Source organism: Corylus avellana, chromosome 3 (genome assembly GCF_965113065.1).
Source record: "Corylus avellana chromosome 3, dhCorAvel1.hap1.2, whole genome shotgun sequence".
Taxonomy (NCBI): Eukaryota; Viridiplantae; Streptophyta; class Magnoliopsida; order Fagales; family Betulaceae; genus Corylus; species Corylus avellana.
The window spans coordinates 9044566-9059114 of record NC_142492.1 but is presented as its reverse complement, the minus strand read 5'-3'; the positions used below and the strand labels follow the sequence as shown (position 1 = coordinate 9059114).

The following is a 14549-nucleotide window of genomic DNA, read 5'->3' as shown; positions in this document are numbered from 1 at the left end:
CAATACACCCAACAGATGCTAATTTTTTAAAATACAAAAAAAAAATAGGAAAAAAAAAAAAATAGTATATATAATGTTGTAACAGACTTTATTCCACTCTAAATTGTCCTAACCACAGTATAGTTTTATTCATTCAAATATATATATATACACACAACAAAGTAAAGTCTTCAACAAATTTTAGACCGGAATAGGAACAGCTCTTAGAGGATGAGCCATCTGTAAAGTGATGCCAAACTTATCATCCATGTTCATATCCTCACGTTTAACTCCATCTTCAATCTTCCAATTAAAGGTGTGGATAAGAGAACCCAACATCAAGTGCAACATTCTCATTGCCAATGGTAAACCTGGACATATTCTCCTTCCACCGCCGAAGGGTATAAGCTCGAAGTTCCGGCCTTTGACATCAATTTCTGAGCCCAAGAACCTCTCCGGTAGAAATGAATTTGCCTTCTCCCAAAAGCTCGGGTCTCGGCCTATAGCCCATGCATTCACTAGCACTTGTGCACCCTTTGGAATAATATAGCCATTGATTTCTACATCTTCTTCAGCTTTCCTAGGGAGTAACAAAGGAATTGCCGGGTGCAGCCGTAATGTTTCTTTTACTATTGCTTGTAAGTAAGGTAAACGAGCAATATCTGATTCCTCAACCAGGTGACCTTCACCGATTACTTGTTGCAGCTCTGTTTTGGCTTTTGATAGTGCCTCTGGGTTGCGGAGTAACTCTGCCATCGCCCATTCCAATGTTGCTGAAGTTGTATCGGTACCGGCAGCAAATAGATCCTAAATAATAAGAACTGAAAGTTAGTTTAGCTTTTTTTGTGTTTTTCTGTTTTTTTGGTAGAAATACGATGTTCAAACTTGCCTGAAGTTCTAGTGAAACTTGCATTAGAAAGAAGAGAAGCCCGAAGAAGTGTACTTCCTAATTATTAGCATTCACATTGAGGTAGTCAAAATAATTTTATGCAGCAAAATATTCTCAAAAATGCTCCACATCCGGTTAGTTTTGATAGCTAAGGATTTGCTGAGCTGCAACAATGCTCAAACAGCTCAGCAAATCCCAACAATGCATAATTGTACTTATAAAAAAATGAATATATATAATTCTCTTGCTTCATTGGAAATGGTGGGAGTAGATAAAAATTAGTATTTTAAATGAAAAAGTAAAAGTGTATAATTGAAATCTTAGTGGAATGCAGATGCTTTGAAAAAAGTTAATAGTTAAAATAAAAAATATATATATATAAACCTTAATTAAATTTTAGTTAAATATAATTGACAAGTGTCCTAATCCCACGTTCAAAAATTGTTCCGACAAATTAGTTTTTTATTCGCAAAAAAGTATCAAAATTTTACGTGGTTGATTTTAATAAGTCTACATTTACATTCTAAAGATAAAGTACAAATAAAAAAATAAAAAATAAAAAACCAAATTTGATTCTAGAATTAATACAATACAGAAAAGAAGGCAGTGGGTGATTTGAGAGAAGGTGAAGTCACATCAAAGACATTAGTAACAATGATTTGGTGGTTTTAGTCCAAATTAGTGATTTTGTTCAATTGGGGAACTTCAACTCAATTAGTAGAAAATAAAGCCAAGAGATGCATAATTCCTATATATAATTCCACTGTTAGAAAGGGTTTAATTAATCCATTTAAGGATGTCGGTTCAATAGGAGTTAACAACTCAACTAGAGTTTAGCAGATGATGATGCTTTGTGTATATTAGAACATATGATTAAAGTTTTTTTTTTCTTTCTACTTTCATCTTTTGTTAATAAAACTTCTTTCGATCATCTTTATTAAAAATTATATGTCAACATAAAAATATCTGAAATCTAATCTTAATCATAAAATAATTCCTTTCAATTATTCTATGTTGTGATATCACAACTGCATATTCATCCAAATCAAAGTAAATAGATGACTACTAGAAATGAAACAAATCACAGAAGAAGAACAAAGAGTAATTATACTGACCAAGAAGAAATGCTCCATTGTGGTCTTGTTCATCTTTTCAATGTTTTCTTCACTGATGTTGAGAAGGGTATCTAACATATCACTGTTCGTGATAAAACCAGACACTTTTCTCAACTGCAAACGTTCGTTAATCATGCGGGAAAAGAGATCTATCATCTTCCCAAAGTTAACTGTCATGCGCCGCCTTATCCCTTGGGGGTCCAACTTCTGAAGCAAAGGAAAATAATCTGCTACGTTGGGTTTCCCTGCCTCTTCCATGATATTCCACACGATCTCCTTGAACTTTCTAGCCGCATCAGAATTCGGGTCTGCAAAATCAACCGAAAGAATGGTGTTTGATAACAAATTGAGCGCAGTCTTGAAGGCCGCTCTACCGATTTCCACAGCCTCACCGGTTAGGCTGCTTTGTCGGGTTTCGGCGAGGAGCTCTTGCACTTTCTTCCACCGGATATCTTTATTGGCGTCAAGTGCTGTGTTGGAGAATAGCTGGATGTTGCTTATTTTGCGAAGGTTTCTCCACTGACTTGAAACGGGTTGCCATGCCAAGCTGAACACGCCATGTTCGTGGGCTCGGAGTGCATCCGGGATGGTTCGGTTGGACAAGAGTTGGTCATGTTTTTGGAGGATTTCTTTGGCCATGTCTGCTGAAGAGATGACTATTGTGGTTAATCTGCCCAGTTTTAGGGTCATTATGGGGCCATGAGCCTTGGCAAGCTCGGATAGGGACTTGTGGGGTTTATCACCGAGTTCTAAGAGATTTCCTATTATTGGAAATGGGTTTGGACCAGGTGGAAGCTTTCTGTGATTTGGTTTGGTTATAGGAATAATATGGAAGGTTTTGATTAAGATCCAGGTGAGGCAAAGAGCAATTACACAGCTCAAGAAATCCATCTCTCTCTCAACTCTAAAATCTCACAGAAGAAAGAATGAAGGCATGGGAAAAACAAGACTGCTACTCTTCTTCCTTTATCGATACCAATCAAAATTCGGTGGAAAAGAGAAGCCTGACGATGACATCTATTTTGTTTCTTTCTATTTAGCTCCATCTGAAGAAGACTAGTTTATTTGAAACTTCCTTAAACCACCAGCTTGGAGGAGACAAACCCTCGACTCTTGAGTCCCACCCACGTCACCCACGTCAACAATTTTAAGCAGAAACTAATGGAACTCATTTTTCACGTTCATAGCCATTATGCATCGGTTATACAAAAGTTGTTCAAGTTATCGCTACGCAAAAATACAATAAAGAGAATCGAATCGAATCATAATCTTTGAACCAGAGAAAATGTTGAAATATAATGCAGATGACTCTCTTGTTTGGCCTATATATTTGTAGTATTTATATTTTAGAATTTCAACCAACAAATCCACTGGATTTACCTATCAGAAAATGCTAGACATCCCTAAACTTAATTTTCAAAAGTTGTTTCCAAATGATGTGTCACCATCTCATGAGTTAGTGACACACTTTCCAAAATAATAAATCTCATAAGATAGTGACACATCATTTGAAAACTAATTTTTAGAAAGAAAATTTGGGATGTGTAACACTCATCTTCACTATTTGGCCACATTTTATGCCAATTTATATGCTTGTCAGCAAGGTTGTTCCAATATCCTACAAATTGACAGTTTTTTTCTGCAAATCAGGTTGGAAAAAATTCTTTTATCCAAATCTATTAAACTAAACTAAGGTGTCATTAGAGAATCTAATTCTCACATGCATTTTTATATAATTAAAAATACATATAAAAATCACATGTTCTAAATACAAATATCAATTCAACATACTGAATTGATGAAATTTCTTCCGACTTAGTTTGGAGTTTTACAAAGAAAGGAAGTATATATAATATGGCACATGGCATATCCCTCATTCAGTGTATTAAGTTTCTTTATACAAATAAAGCAACTTCTACAGCTCATCATTCAACCCTGAAAAACTTTTCTTGTCGAATGCATCTAAAGAGGTCCCAATGCAATTCATGAAGCAAGGTCTTGGGACCATGATTGGATTGAGCTAGAAATGAGCTTTTTTCGAATCCTAGTAGGCAACTGCCTAGTTCTGCATCATAGCTTTATTTTCTTCATACTTCATTTAAAGACTTCAAGTCCTCCATTGATTACAGTGAGCCAAAACAGCGGAGCACCTTCAACTAAAGTAAGGCAACAGGAATTATATTAGTGTCCAAAGAGTACCAACTTTATTCCAAAAGCACATTTTTGCTTATATTCTCATTAATCTGTGATTAACAACATGGATGCAAATAGAATGTGGGAGCTGAGACTTCTGCAAATATCTAACAGTCATTCTCCAAGTCCATCTCCTCTTGTTTCATCCTATATATTTTCAGGCTTCCCATCAAGCAAATCATATCAAGAAGGCTAAGGGAAATCCAAGTAGAATCACTGGCCTGCACCAAATGAAAACAACTCAAAAACTCGCCTGACACCAATCTCCAACCCTGAAAACCTATAGGGAATAAGAGTTGGGGTTTTCCCGTGTGCTTTGAGACCACATAACTGCAGATCTCCACATTTGTTTGCTTCAATTAAATAAGGGAAGTTTCTCCACAATCGCCTGCAAGTATTGGAGACTCGAGTAATATCTGATTCTTCTTTCTTGACCTCTTGTTGAGCTTCTGACATGATAGCAGATTCTGGAGTAACTCTGCAAGTGTCATCAAAGGTTTATAAATTCCTGCAGCAATGAAGTGCTGTGACAGATTTTCCTTTGTGTTTCAAGTATATTTGAAAACTCATTGTGTGCATACTTCCTATATGTCTTAGTATATATAACTACATAAAATGCACAGGGAACATAGTTCCTTTGTATCTGTAAATGGATGAAAGTATATGCAACCATAGTACAGGTGGCGACCAGGTGGACAACTACCTAACTAATATAATATCTAAATATCAATAAGTGGGCTCAAGAAAAAAAAAAATTACCAATACTTGGCCCTCTCCGTAGGTCCGTCCCTGAACACAACTTGCACAACAACTTACTCTTTGCTAAGTGCAGTTTTTGAGCAGTAGCATCGGCCACTTTTACGATATGAATATAGTGGAAGGAAAAAAAAAACACAGTTTAAAGCACAAAAGTAAGCACACAAGCCATATGTTTGAAAGGGTCATCCTAGAATATGAAGGAGTTCACTTGCAGAACAAAATTCATGACTAATCTATGATGACCAAACTCAAGTTCAATAGCGATATTTAGATGCAACTGAGACTGACCTGCACTAACAGTAGCTTCCTACCATTGTGATTAAAACCATCAAATAAATCCAAATGACTCATATACAGAATCCGAAAAGCTTTTCTATCTCAATTGAAATTTCCAGTGAATCTATTTCTATAGTGGACCAACATTTCCCACAATCTAAAAGATAACACTTCTCCTCTTGGATCCTAACAGGACAAAGAATACAGTTGAAGCAGTGAGTACACTAGCTTCCTGAATAGCACACCAAGTAGAAGTTTTTATCATAACAATTGACCTCAAAGTGAAGAACAAAAAGATAAGAAAGCCGTATTTGCACCATATATTTCCTTCTCTGCAGGCAAAACAGTCTACAAGATGGCCCCCTTCATATCTTTCTTCTATTATGTATGACTTCCATCTGCAATCTACTAATAAATTTATACCCTCAGAATTCTGGGCTTCTTGAGATTGGCACATGGATTTCACATATTTTATTTCCAGCAAGAAAGATGAATGCACAGAAAAGCCAGTGTATATGAAATTTTTTTTAACTAACTAGTTGAGATGAATGGGGAATTATGGATATGTAGAAACTGCAAGTGATTGATGTATTTATTGCATTATTAAGATGAACAAGAAAATAACTTGTGCGAGTTCATATTTCTCTATATCGCTCCTAAAACAAACTGAAATATTCAGCAACCAGCACCAGCAGCACATATAATTAAGATATGAGAGTTCATTAAAAGGAGAGGAGGGTAATCCAAAATCTGCACCTCAATGTCTCAGAGTCGGGCATTTGGTCTACTCAGGCTTAATGAGTCTGCACTCCCTGCAGAAGTCATATTTACATCTTTTTCCACCCCTCTAGAGGTGGCACTTTGACTTGTAGATTGAGCACAAAGGTAAGACAGTGACTGCAGCCATGAAACTAAAGTGGGCTTGCGTGTAACATCATCAGACTCTGCAACCTGTGAATATAACTCATTAAGAACCATATTCTTGCCATCCTCAGGTAACTGGACGATCAACTGTGCCAACAACTTCATCAAGTCTGGTAGCACCTGGCCAAAATAAGCAAATGGAAATATTAGTAAATTTAGCAATTGGAGTGAACAGACAAGATGGTGCAAGTACTTTTCTACATTGTCTATTTCAAGCACTTCCAACATATGATATTCAATGTTCATTACATATAGCTTAAGTCAATTGCAAATATCTTCCTTCGAATCATAGCAGTTATTTTGAAGTAGGATATCATTGAACTAGAGATGTGAATATCCTACTATTCACATGTAAACAGAAACAAAGGAGAGAATCAACAGTAGAATTTTATGGGAAAAGGACATGAATTAAATAAAAAGAAAATGACCTGTATATCAACGAGGGAAATAAGACGTAGAAGCAAGTCTAGGATTTTCTTGCAAGGCTCTGACTCTCCGTGCCAATTCTTCCGCATATCAGCCTCTTGAGTGAAGAAGTCACTACAGAGCTCACCGCCTTTTTCCACAAGACTATGGATACAATAAAATATGGCAGGACTTCCAGCAGGAAGGTTCCGAACCAAGGCTGCAACTCCGGAAGCCACACCCTCAAAAGGAGTGATGCCTGGATATCCCTGCATTACATCAAAGTTAGTACCCAACATTTGATGATCAAGCTCATGATATGGTTTTCAAAAGTTTTGATACCGATAGAGATCTCTGCATGTAATAGAAAACAAGCTGCTCCTTTAATGATACTCTTTCATCTGGATCAGAATCCTTCCCTGAGGACATGAATGCCGCAAACATGGAATGTGAGCTTCGAGCTACTTTTCCATTTGGATGTCCCATATATCTAATTGCATTTAATAAGGAAGCAAAACGTTCACCATGATTCATAAAAGTAGAGTTTCTCATAAAATTGGGTTGTTTAGTTTAAGGATACAAGAACATAGTTGAAGCTACCCCCTTCCTAAGAACAAAGCAGGGCACACGTTCAATACAAGTTGGAATGACACGCAGGTAAAACAACATGCGAGCAGTTTGAACATCATCCATGTACCATAGATATTCCATTTTCTGCGAGTAGGAAAAGTCTGCAAAACAAGAATTTAAATTTTATTAAGGACAAAAATATCTACATATGAAAATCAACTAGGGGTGGGGTTGTAGAGACTCATTAGAGACCTCAAAATGAGAGAAAAATTTAATCATGAACTACAGTTAAAATGGCAGATAATCAATACCTGGACCATTTGTCAAGTCCATGTAAGAAGGCATAGATTCCACAAAAGAGACACAGGCAGATTCATTCTCCTGAACACTCACAATAACCCCTCGAATTGTATCCATATACTCTGGTAAACGAATACGCCGAAAATACTCTAAACAAGAAAACGAAACTAGTATGCGTACTGATATGTCCTTGTGCGTGTCCAGGGTGGATTTTGAATTCAACTTGTATTTTGTGATAGCCAGAGCAAAAAGTACAACCATAAGGAAAGCAGATTCAGCAATTTTCTCCATATCCCCAAGTAATTCATCCTCTTTACCTCGAAGAATCAAAGCTGCCCGGCGATGCCCCAAGTAAATATCTTGACAGTAATCCCATATAAGATTCTCAACCACACCTTTATTATCTTCATCTATTGAAACATACTGGTTGCAGAAAACACCTGTTATGGCCCCTGCTTCCTTAAAAGGGACACTGTTCAAATGTTTTTTGACCTCATCATGCCCCAGTCTAGCCAAATTGCCATGTGGGAAGTCTAGTACTTTTGCATATAAACGACGTAAGGGAAAGATTTCAGTCAACAATGCAGAAGCAAGGCACAAAAGCAGAGGGGCACGGGAAGACACCAAGCCACTTCGAGCCAGAGCTAATGAAACACATTGTAGTAAAAGACAGTTTGTGAGATCATAATCTTTATTAGTAACACAAGTTCTAGAGATAATATCTTGTGCTACAGATTCAATTCGATCCTCTGCAGAAATCCTTAGTCTGGAAACAGTCTCTAGTCCCAGACCACTCGTGGATCTATTGAGAACCCTCAGCACTCCTGCTGCAGCCATGACAATCACAAACGGAACATAGTTTGCCTTTGAAGTCTCTAGAGTCTCGTGGGCAAAAACGTTAACTTTCTCAAAAGATCGGAAATTGATCAAACCAGACAACACCCACTCGGTCAAATGCAGAATCATGAGCCCATCAGAAACACTACCACGAGGCCCACCTTCTTTTCCCCAAATTCCAAATAGAGAATCTAAAATTCTAACATAATGAACATTCACAGAAGAAGATAAAGCATACCCAATTCCTGCAAGAACATCCGGAATAAGTTCTCCGGATGAACCAATCAATTGGTAGTCCTCTTCCAACAGCCTACAGAGCATATCCAAGCAAACTGTTTTAGAGCCTTCAGACGCAGCAGGTACAAAAGAAAATGCACCCAGAAGGAGAACACCTTCAGAGAAGAAGAGAGGACTCTTCCTAAGACCAAATTGAGCATTATAAAGGTGAGAGAGGACCAGCACGGCAGAATCAACGAGAAGCGAAGAGGGTTTGAAGGATTTCCTGACCCAGATATAAAGAAGCCTGAGAAAGAGAGGATATGATTCATGTGGAAGAGAGAGGTTTGGAGAGGAAATAATAGAAAGGACAATCTTTGCTTGTGGGTCGGCAACATGAAGAGACGTTTGAGAGTTAAGGAGGGTTTTCAAAGACTGGAGGTGATGGGGACGAAATGATTGGTGTTGAAGGGAGTCCCTGAGCTCCGCCCAAGCTTGAATAATAGCTCGGGCCGATGAGGAAGAGGAGTTAGTGGAGCTGATGTTGCTGCTACTGCCACTAATGCTTCTCAGCCATTCTTCAAGGAAAAGGGTATTAGCTTCTTTAGCCATTTCCAGTTTCCAACTGGCAAAATAAATAAATAAATAACACACCATTACTCATCCTCATACAAATATCAAAGGGCTATAATTATCAAATATAAAGATATCAAAATCCTCAATGTTCCCTACGGGTAAAGTTGGTTGAATTTTAGAGCGAAGCGATTATATTCCCAGAATAATTTACAAATTCAACATATTATATGAAACAAAATACGAATATCTGTATTTGTGCCTTGACAACAGAATCACTCTTCTGGAATGGTGCAAGGTGGGCAAAGATATTACTATTTGGGTTTTTTTTCGATTCATCTTGTTAAAGAACTATTATGCTCAGGAAGCTTCAGAAGCATATGAAATATTGCAATGCTTTCCATCATCAAATGAAATAAGCACAAACACACTCGTATAAACCAATTTGAAAAGCAGAAAATAAACATACTTTATAAAAGACAAGAGCAACCCAGAAACACTAGAACCAGAACGGACATGAAGGTACATGATTACCACAAAACAGAGAAATCAAGCGAAAAAAGAAAAAACATACCTTTGAGATTATTCTGGGGAACTTTTTCTGGGTTTTGTCCGAATTGCTTCCAATTGGTGGGAAAAGAGAGACACAAATCTCAAAGCAAAAAAGACCGTTTAGCTCGTATTTAGAACTCGGAAACTTCTCGCAGAAATACTTGCAGATGGATTGCTTAAACCGCCTTGGGTTTCTCCTTTTGCCAATTCACAGGCTTCTCAGCTGGTGTCGTGGTGTAGCTGAAGGTCTCCGGTTCGAGCCCGGGCGACGCCAAATCTGTTCGGAGTTTTAATTCCTTATCTTCCTTTTTCTCAGATTATTACGATAAGGTAAAATTTTGCACAGAGTTTTTATTTGGGATATGTTTTCGCACTCTTTCACAATTTTATTAAATTTTTAACTGTTTTATTAACTATATTTTTAAAATTTTTAATTTTTTTTCAAACCCCACAATTTGAAGGAGCTAAACAGAAGGAAGGGACACCATAGATGAAAGTCCTTTTTTTTTTTTTTTTTTTTTACCCCAGTAAGTTTTTTCCTGAGAGATTATAGATAAACATAAAAGTAAAAACCAATTGTTTATAGCAATTGCAGGCAATTGATTTCTGGGGGCACCCCCTGGTGATGGAGCTTTATGGTTCTCTTCTTTCACTCCATGAAATTGCTCTGGTGGGGTTTAGTAGATCTGGGATGTTGCTGGTCATGGGTGATAAGACAAGTAGGTGAGGATCATTAAGGTATTAATAGCTTTTTTCCTCCATCAATTAACTAATTACAAAGAAAATCAATTTGGTCTCTGCACACCCCAGCCAACTTTCCTTAATCCCAAGTTAATTTTTTTTTTTTTTTACAATAAAATTGTAACTTATATTAATCAGAGCAAGTTGCTCCATCAAAATTACATCACAGATATAGTCAAGAATAACATATTTCCATGTATGATCTATGACTTGGTGGATAGCCACCTTTGCCAAATTGTGAGTTGCGTAATTAGCATCTCGAGAGACATGACAACATCTTCATTGCGGAATAGATTGTAAAAGCATCTTCATATCATCTATAAGGTGCCCATTACTACTCCAATTTTGCTCCTCCGAATGCACTGCAGTCACTACTCGAAATGCATCTCCTTCAAAAATGATGACATGTCCTTCCATTTCATAACACAAATTGACTGGAACATAAGTTGTCATTATCTCTCCCGCTAGTGGTTCAACAAATCCATATTTAGTGAGACTTCTTGCCACAACTATATCACCCCTTGAATCCCGGACCACCACACCAACACCAATCCTCCCATGATGTTTGTCAATCGCTACGTCCTAATTAGCTTTTACACAACCAACAGGAGGTGCACACCATTTGTTACTCACACCAAGTTAATTTAAACGGTAATAGTAATGCTACTCTTCTTCAAGTTCATTTAATGTTAGTTAATGACGTGTTTTATGTGACTTTTAGTCAATTGATATACAATAAGTGTGACAAATAAGTTTGGAAAGTACTTTGATAGTTCAATGATGTTAAGACAATCTCTATGTAGTTGGGTAAACACTAGGGTATGAATTTGACTCCCGTAATGAGAATTATTATGCTTAATTTGTGTAAACTACCTTAAGTTCCACTAATGTCTTGATGGGGCTCGATTAGACTATGATTTCAACAGGGTTTAAGAGAGCATTTGCGATTTTTACTGTTTAGACCCATTTTGTCAAATGTTCTTAGCGAAGAACCAAAAGATATGTGCTACTATAGTCACGTTTAAATAGAGTAGCTATTCTGGTAAGTTCATTCTATTTTTTTTAATAGAAAAAAGAAAAATTGAAAAGTAACATCGCTCTAATTTTAATTAATAGAATCTGGCCTAAGACAATGACAACTATGAATCAAGTAATTTTGGACAAGTTGAAGTTTCAGCTACAAAATGCATTCATTTATCAATTGAGATATGAAAACTAGTAATTCAAAAACACATATTTAAATAAAATTGTGAAAAGTGTATTAAAAAAATTGCGATTTATTATCGGTAAAAAAAAAGAAAAAGAAGAAGTAAATTTTTAAAAAAGCACTATTTGAAAGGTCAAAGTAAACACTAGCCTAGCTCATTTGGTCTAAACAAAATGAAAATTATGATTAGATTTTGAATCACTCATTATTATAAGATTTTGTTAGGAATTTTGAACTTTGGGGCATGTAACATTTCTTCTCAACAAGTGGTCAGTTTCTAATTTGCCTTGCAGCTGCTGGGTGGGGCTGTTATAGTTGGAGCAACTGCTGAGCCTTGCTTATCCTTATCAAAGTGGGAGTCACATTAAACTAAGCAATGAGACTGCAAAAAACGCCATGATCCCTCCCTCAGAGACGGGCCTACTTGTCATCAGACAATGACATCAGCTTCAATTGTGGGGTTCTGCATCAACTTGTCATGCCCTGACGACGCGCTTGCTTCTGCTATCTTCTGCTCATAATCTGACACTTTCACAAGACTTGATGTCTCTCCACTCTCCCCCCAATCTCATCTCTCACCAACTCTGTCTCTCTCTCTCTCCTTCATTCTCTGTTCTATATGCTTGTCTTGGATTGGAGCGCAAACAAGGCAACTGGTACGCGTGTTGTCGAAGCTACAGTCACCTTTTGGCCCTTCCCTCGGACACCCTTTTGGCTCTTCTATTGCTGCTGCCATTGCAGAGTATTATAGTCTTACTCTGTTCTTGCTCTGTTCTTTGACATGGATTTCCCAACCCCACCTTGCAAGATTGCCCGTTTAGAAAATTCTGGTACTCAATTCTCTCACAATTGTTCTGCTGCTTTTAATTTATAAAACCTGAATTTCAATCCCCATTTTTTGTTTTGTTTTTTGTTTTTGTGTTGTTAGTTGGGATTGGACCAACTATTTGGGGTGATGTTAGGGACATGAACACCAACATATCAGTTGGAGGAGATGGGCTAAATCTTCAGCTTGGACATGGGTCTAGTCATTCCAGGAAATCGTGCGGTTTCACCATTTTTCAGCTGCAGGAGTTACAGCTTCAATCACTTATCTACAAGTACATGGAAGCTAGGCTTCCCGTGCCTTATCATCTTCTTGTCCCCATATGGAAGAGTGTCACCTCCCTTGGCGGTTCCAATGGTGTGGTTCCTCCAGGGTACACAAGCTGTAAGTGCTCCATTGATGACATTCTACAATATCTCTGATCTTGTTCGATTTGATTTGGGTTTTTTTGCTTTATTTATTTACTGAATCTTGAAAATGTTATTCCCCAAGTTTTGTCATCTAGCCCTTTATCTTGGGACAAAAAAATTAGGATGGATTCCGATCCAGAGCCTGGGAGATGTAGAAGAACAGATGGGAAGAAATGGAGGTGTAGCAACGAAGCTGTTCCACAGAAAAAGTACTGCGAAAGGCATATGCAAAGATGCCGCCAGCGTTCAAGAAAGCTTGTGGAAACTTCTCAACCTATAAATACTAGTGCTGGGGTTCCTCCAAGCTCAAACACCAACCTCTCCATTTCACTCTCTGTGAATAGCAGCAGCAGCAGCTGTGATCTCTCTCCATGACTGCCTTTCTCTCCAGAGTCTGTTACTTCTTCGAGGTAAATAGTGCTTTTATCAGTGTTGAAAGTTCATGCTCTTTTTGGGTAAAAAGTATATTCCATAAATTAGTTTGGGGACTACATTTGTGCAACTGTCTAGGAACAAGGGATTTTGAGACTGTTCCCAGAAAGGAGAAACAATTTTGTCATATGTTGTGGTGTTTGGTGGAGGGAGGACCTCATGGGCTTCATAGTGATCAGCTTTAGCTTTGATCCCGACATGTTTGTTGCTTATTAATATCAGGAGCATTTACTTGATTATTGTAAGTGTTTAATGTTCTGCTAAAGTGTCTGAGACGTTAGCATGGCATATTAACATTGGTCCATGTTCACCGGCCTAACCGACGCACTCATTGACCACTTCCCCGTCATTACTAATCTCCCGCCACCACTTCTAATAGCGGGGACCAATTACCCCCCTTGAATTTCTTGGAGATAGCGGTATGATCTGGTGACGGCAGGTCTGATTTGACCACCTCCAACAAGCCTTTAGAGTGGATGAACAACGGTCGTAAGCCTGAAACAAAAAATGGTGGTTCGATTATCCATAATTAGCCTATAGAGCAGCCGACCTAACCTTTGTGATTAAAAAAAAAATAAAAATGGGGTGGTGCAACAACTCCCAAAGGCTAGTTAGAGTACCGGAACCACCTCAAGAGGTCACTAAAGTGGTTCAGCGATCCTCAACCAACCAAAAGAATGATTGGTCACTCTAATGAGAGTGGTGATGGAAGACTAATAGTACGGTGCGATGGTAAGGGGGACGAGGGCAACATGTGGGAGATCGAGAGTTTTAAGATTTTTGGCTTATATGCAATACTTTTATATGTTATTGTAGCCATCTCAATCCAAAGTTGGATACCTGTGCAAGAAAACACGTTGATTCAGAAGCTCTGATAACCATTATTTTCGACGAGTGAGTGACCAAATGGGAGGGAAGATCCAATCCAAGGACATATATTTCATGAGTACAAAAATGGAAAAATATCAAAATATAGTTTTTTTTTTTTTTTTTTGTCAATTGATTGTTGGATTTTCAATTAAATTCTCAAGATTTGAGGTGATATTTCCTATTTTGGATTTAGATCCCCAACAATTCTTAGGAATTGAATTGGTATGCAATGAGTTTTTTTTTTTCTTCAAGTACAACAGAATAAACTGCAAGCAACAAATATCTCTTTCGAAGAAAAAAGAAAATAAAACATAATCGAATACAAGCAAATCAACAAAAAAATCTAGTCCAAATAGACTTTTAACACCTCATTGCTCCGGAAGGAAACCATGAAGGTGAAAGTTGAGTGAAAATGCGGCCAACAAAGCTGGTGGTTGCGAAAGCAAGAAAAGTTCAAACTCATTAAGCCCATCCC

General features: G+C 37.6%; 3 protein-coding genes across 4 annotated transcripts; 1 reads left to right on the top strand and 2 right to left on the bottom strand.

Moving 5' to 3' along the window:
- Positions 1 to 180: 180 nt before the first annotated feature.
- Positions 181 to 2880, bottom strand: LOC132176558 (geraniol 8-hydroxylase-like). The gene is made up of 2 exons (XM_059588803.2): positions 1984 to 2880; positions 181 to 786 (listed from the first exon to the last, which is right to left on the bottom strand). The coding sequence occupies exons 1-2, from the start codon at positions 2872 to 2874 to the stop codon at positions 181 to 183; spliced, it is 1497 nt and encodes a 498-aa protein (XP_059444786.2). The 5' UTR covers positions 2875 to 2880.
- Positions 2881 to 3683: 803 nt separating this feature from the next.
- On the bottom strand, positions 3684 to 9985 carry LOC132175169 (obscurin-like protein). Of its 2 annotated transcripts, XM_059587020.2 has the most exons (7): positions 9611 to 9981; positions 7422 to 9088; positions 7121 to 7271; positions 6883 to 7030; positions 6564 to 6809; positions 5968 to 6255; positions 3684 to 4654 (listed from the first exon to the last, which is right to left on the bottom strand). In XM_059587020.2, the coding sequence occupies exons 2-6, from the start codon at positions 9073 to 9075 to the stop codon at positions 5977 to 5979; spliced, it is 2478 nt and encodes an 825-aa protein (XP_059443003.2). In that variant the 5' UTR covers positions 9076 to 9088; positions 9611 to 9981; the 3' UTR covers positions 3684 to 4654; positions 5968 to 5976. The 2 variants fall into 2 exon arrangements, with proteins under 2 accessions (XP_059443003.2, XP_059443004.2); XM_059587021.2 differs by lacking the exon at positions 3684 to 4654 and having other exon boundaries at positions 6168 to 6255; positions 6564 to 6799; positions 9611 to 9985.
- Positions 9986 to 12101: 2116 nt separating this feature from the next.
- LOC132175545 (growth-regulating factor 11) lies at positions 12102 to 13443 on the top strand. The gene is made up of 3 exons (XM_059587514.2): positions 12102 to 12366; positions 12465 to 12746; positions 12855 to 13443. The coding sequence occupies exons 1-3, from the start codon at positions 12318 to 12320 to the stop codon at positions 13145 to 13147; spliced, it is 624 nt and encodes a 207-aa protein (XP_059443497.2). The 5' UTR covers positions 12102 to 12317; the 3' UTR covers positions 13148 to 13443.
- The last annotated feature ends 1106 nt before the right edge of the window (positions 13444 to 14549 follow it).

Excerpts from the sequence above, each read along its gene's own strand:
- LOC132176558 (XM_059588803.2), bottom strand. The coding sequence starts at position 2,874 with ATGGATTTCTTGAGCTGTGTAATTGCTCTTTGCCTCACCTGGATCTTA. Across the intron at positions 787-1,983 it reads CAATGGAGCATTTCTTCTTG|GATCTATTTGCTGCCGGTAC; the intron begins GTCAGTATAATT and ends CTTATTATTTAG.
- LOC132175169 (XM_059587020.2), bottom strand. The coding sequence starts at position 9,075 with ATGGCTAAAGAAGCTAATACCCTTTTCCTTGAAGAATGGCTGAGAAGC. Across the intron at positions 7,272-7,421 it reads GGACTTGACAAATGGTCCAG|ACTTTTCCTACTCGCAGAAA; the intron begins GTATTGATTATC and ends CTTGTTTTGCAG. Across the intron at positions 6,810-6,882 it reads ACATGCAGAGATCTCTATCG|GGATATCCAGGCATCACTCC; the intron begins GTATCAAAACTT and ends GATGTAATGCAG.
- LOC132175545 (XM_059587514.2), top strand. The coding sequence starts at position 12,318 with ATGGATTTCCCAACCCCACCTTGCAAGATTGCCCGTTTAGAAAATTCT. Across the intron at positions 12,367-12,464 it reads TGCCCGTTTAGAAAATTCTG|TTGGGATTGGACCAACTATT; the intron begins GTACTCAATTCT and ends TTGTGTTGTTAG. Across the intron at positions 12,747-12,854 it reads TCCTCCAGGGTACACAAGCT|TTTTGTCATCTAGCCCTTTA; the intron begins GTAAGTGCTCCA and ends TTATTCCCCAAG.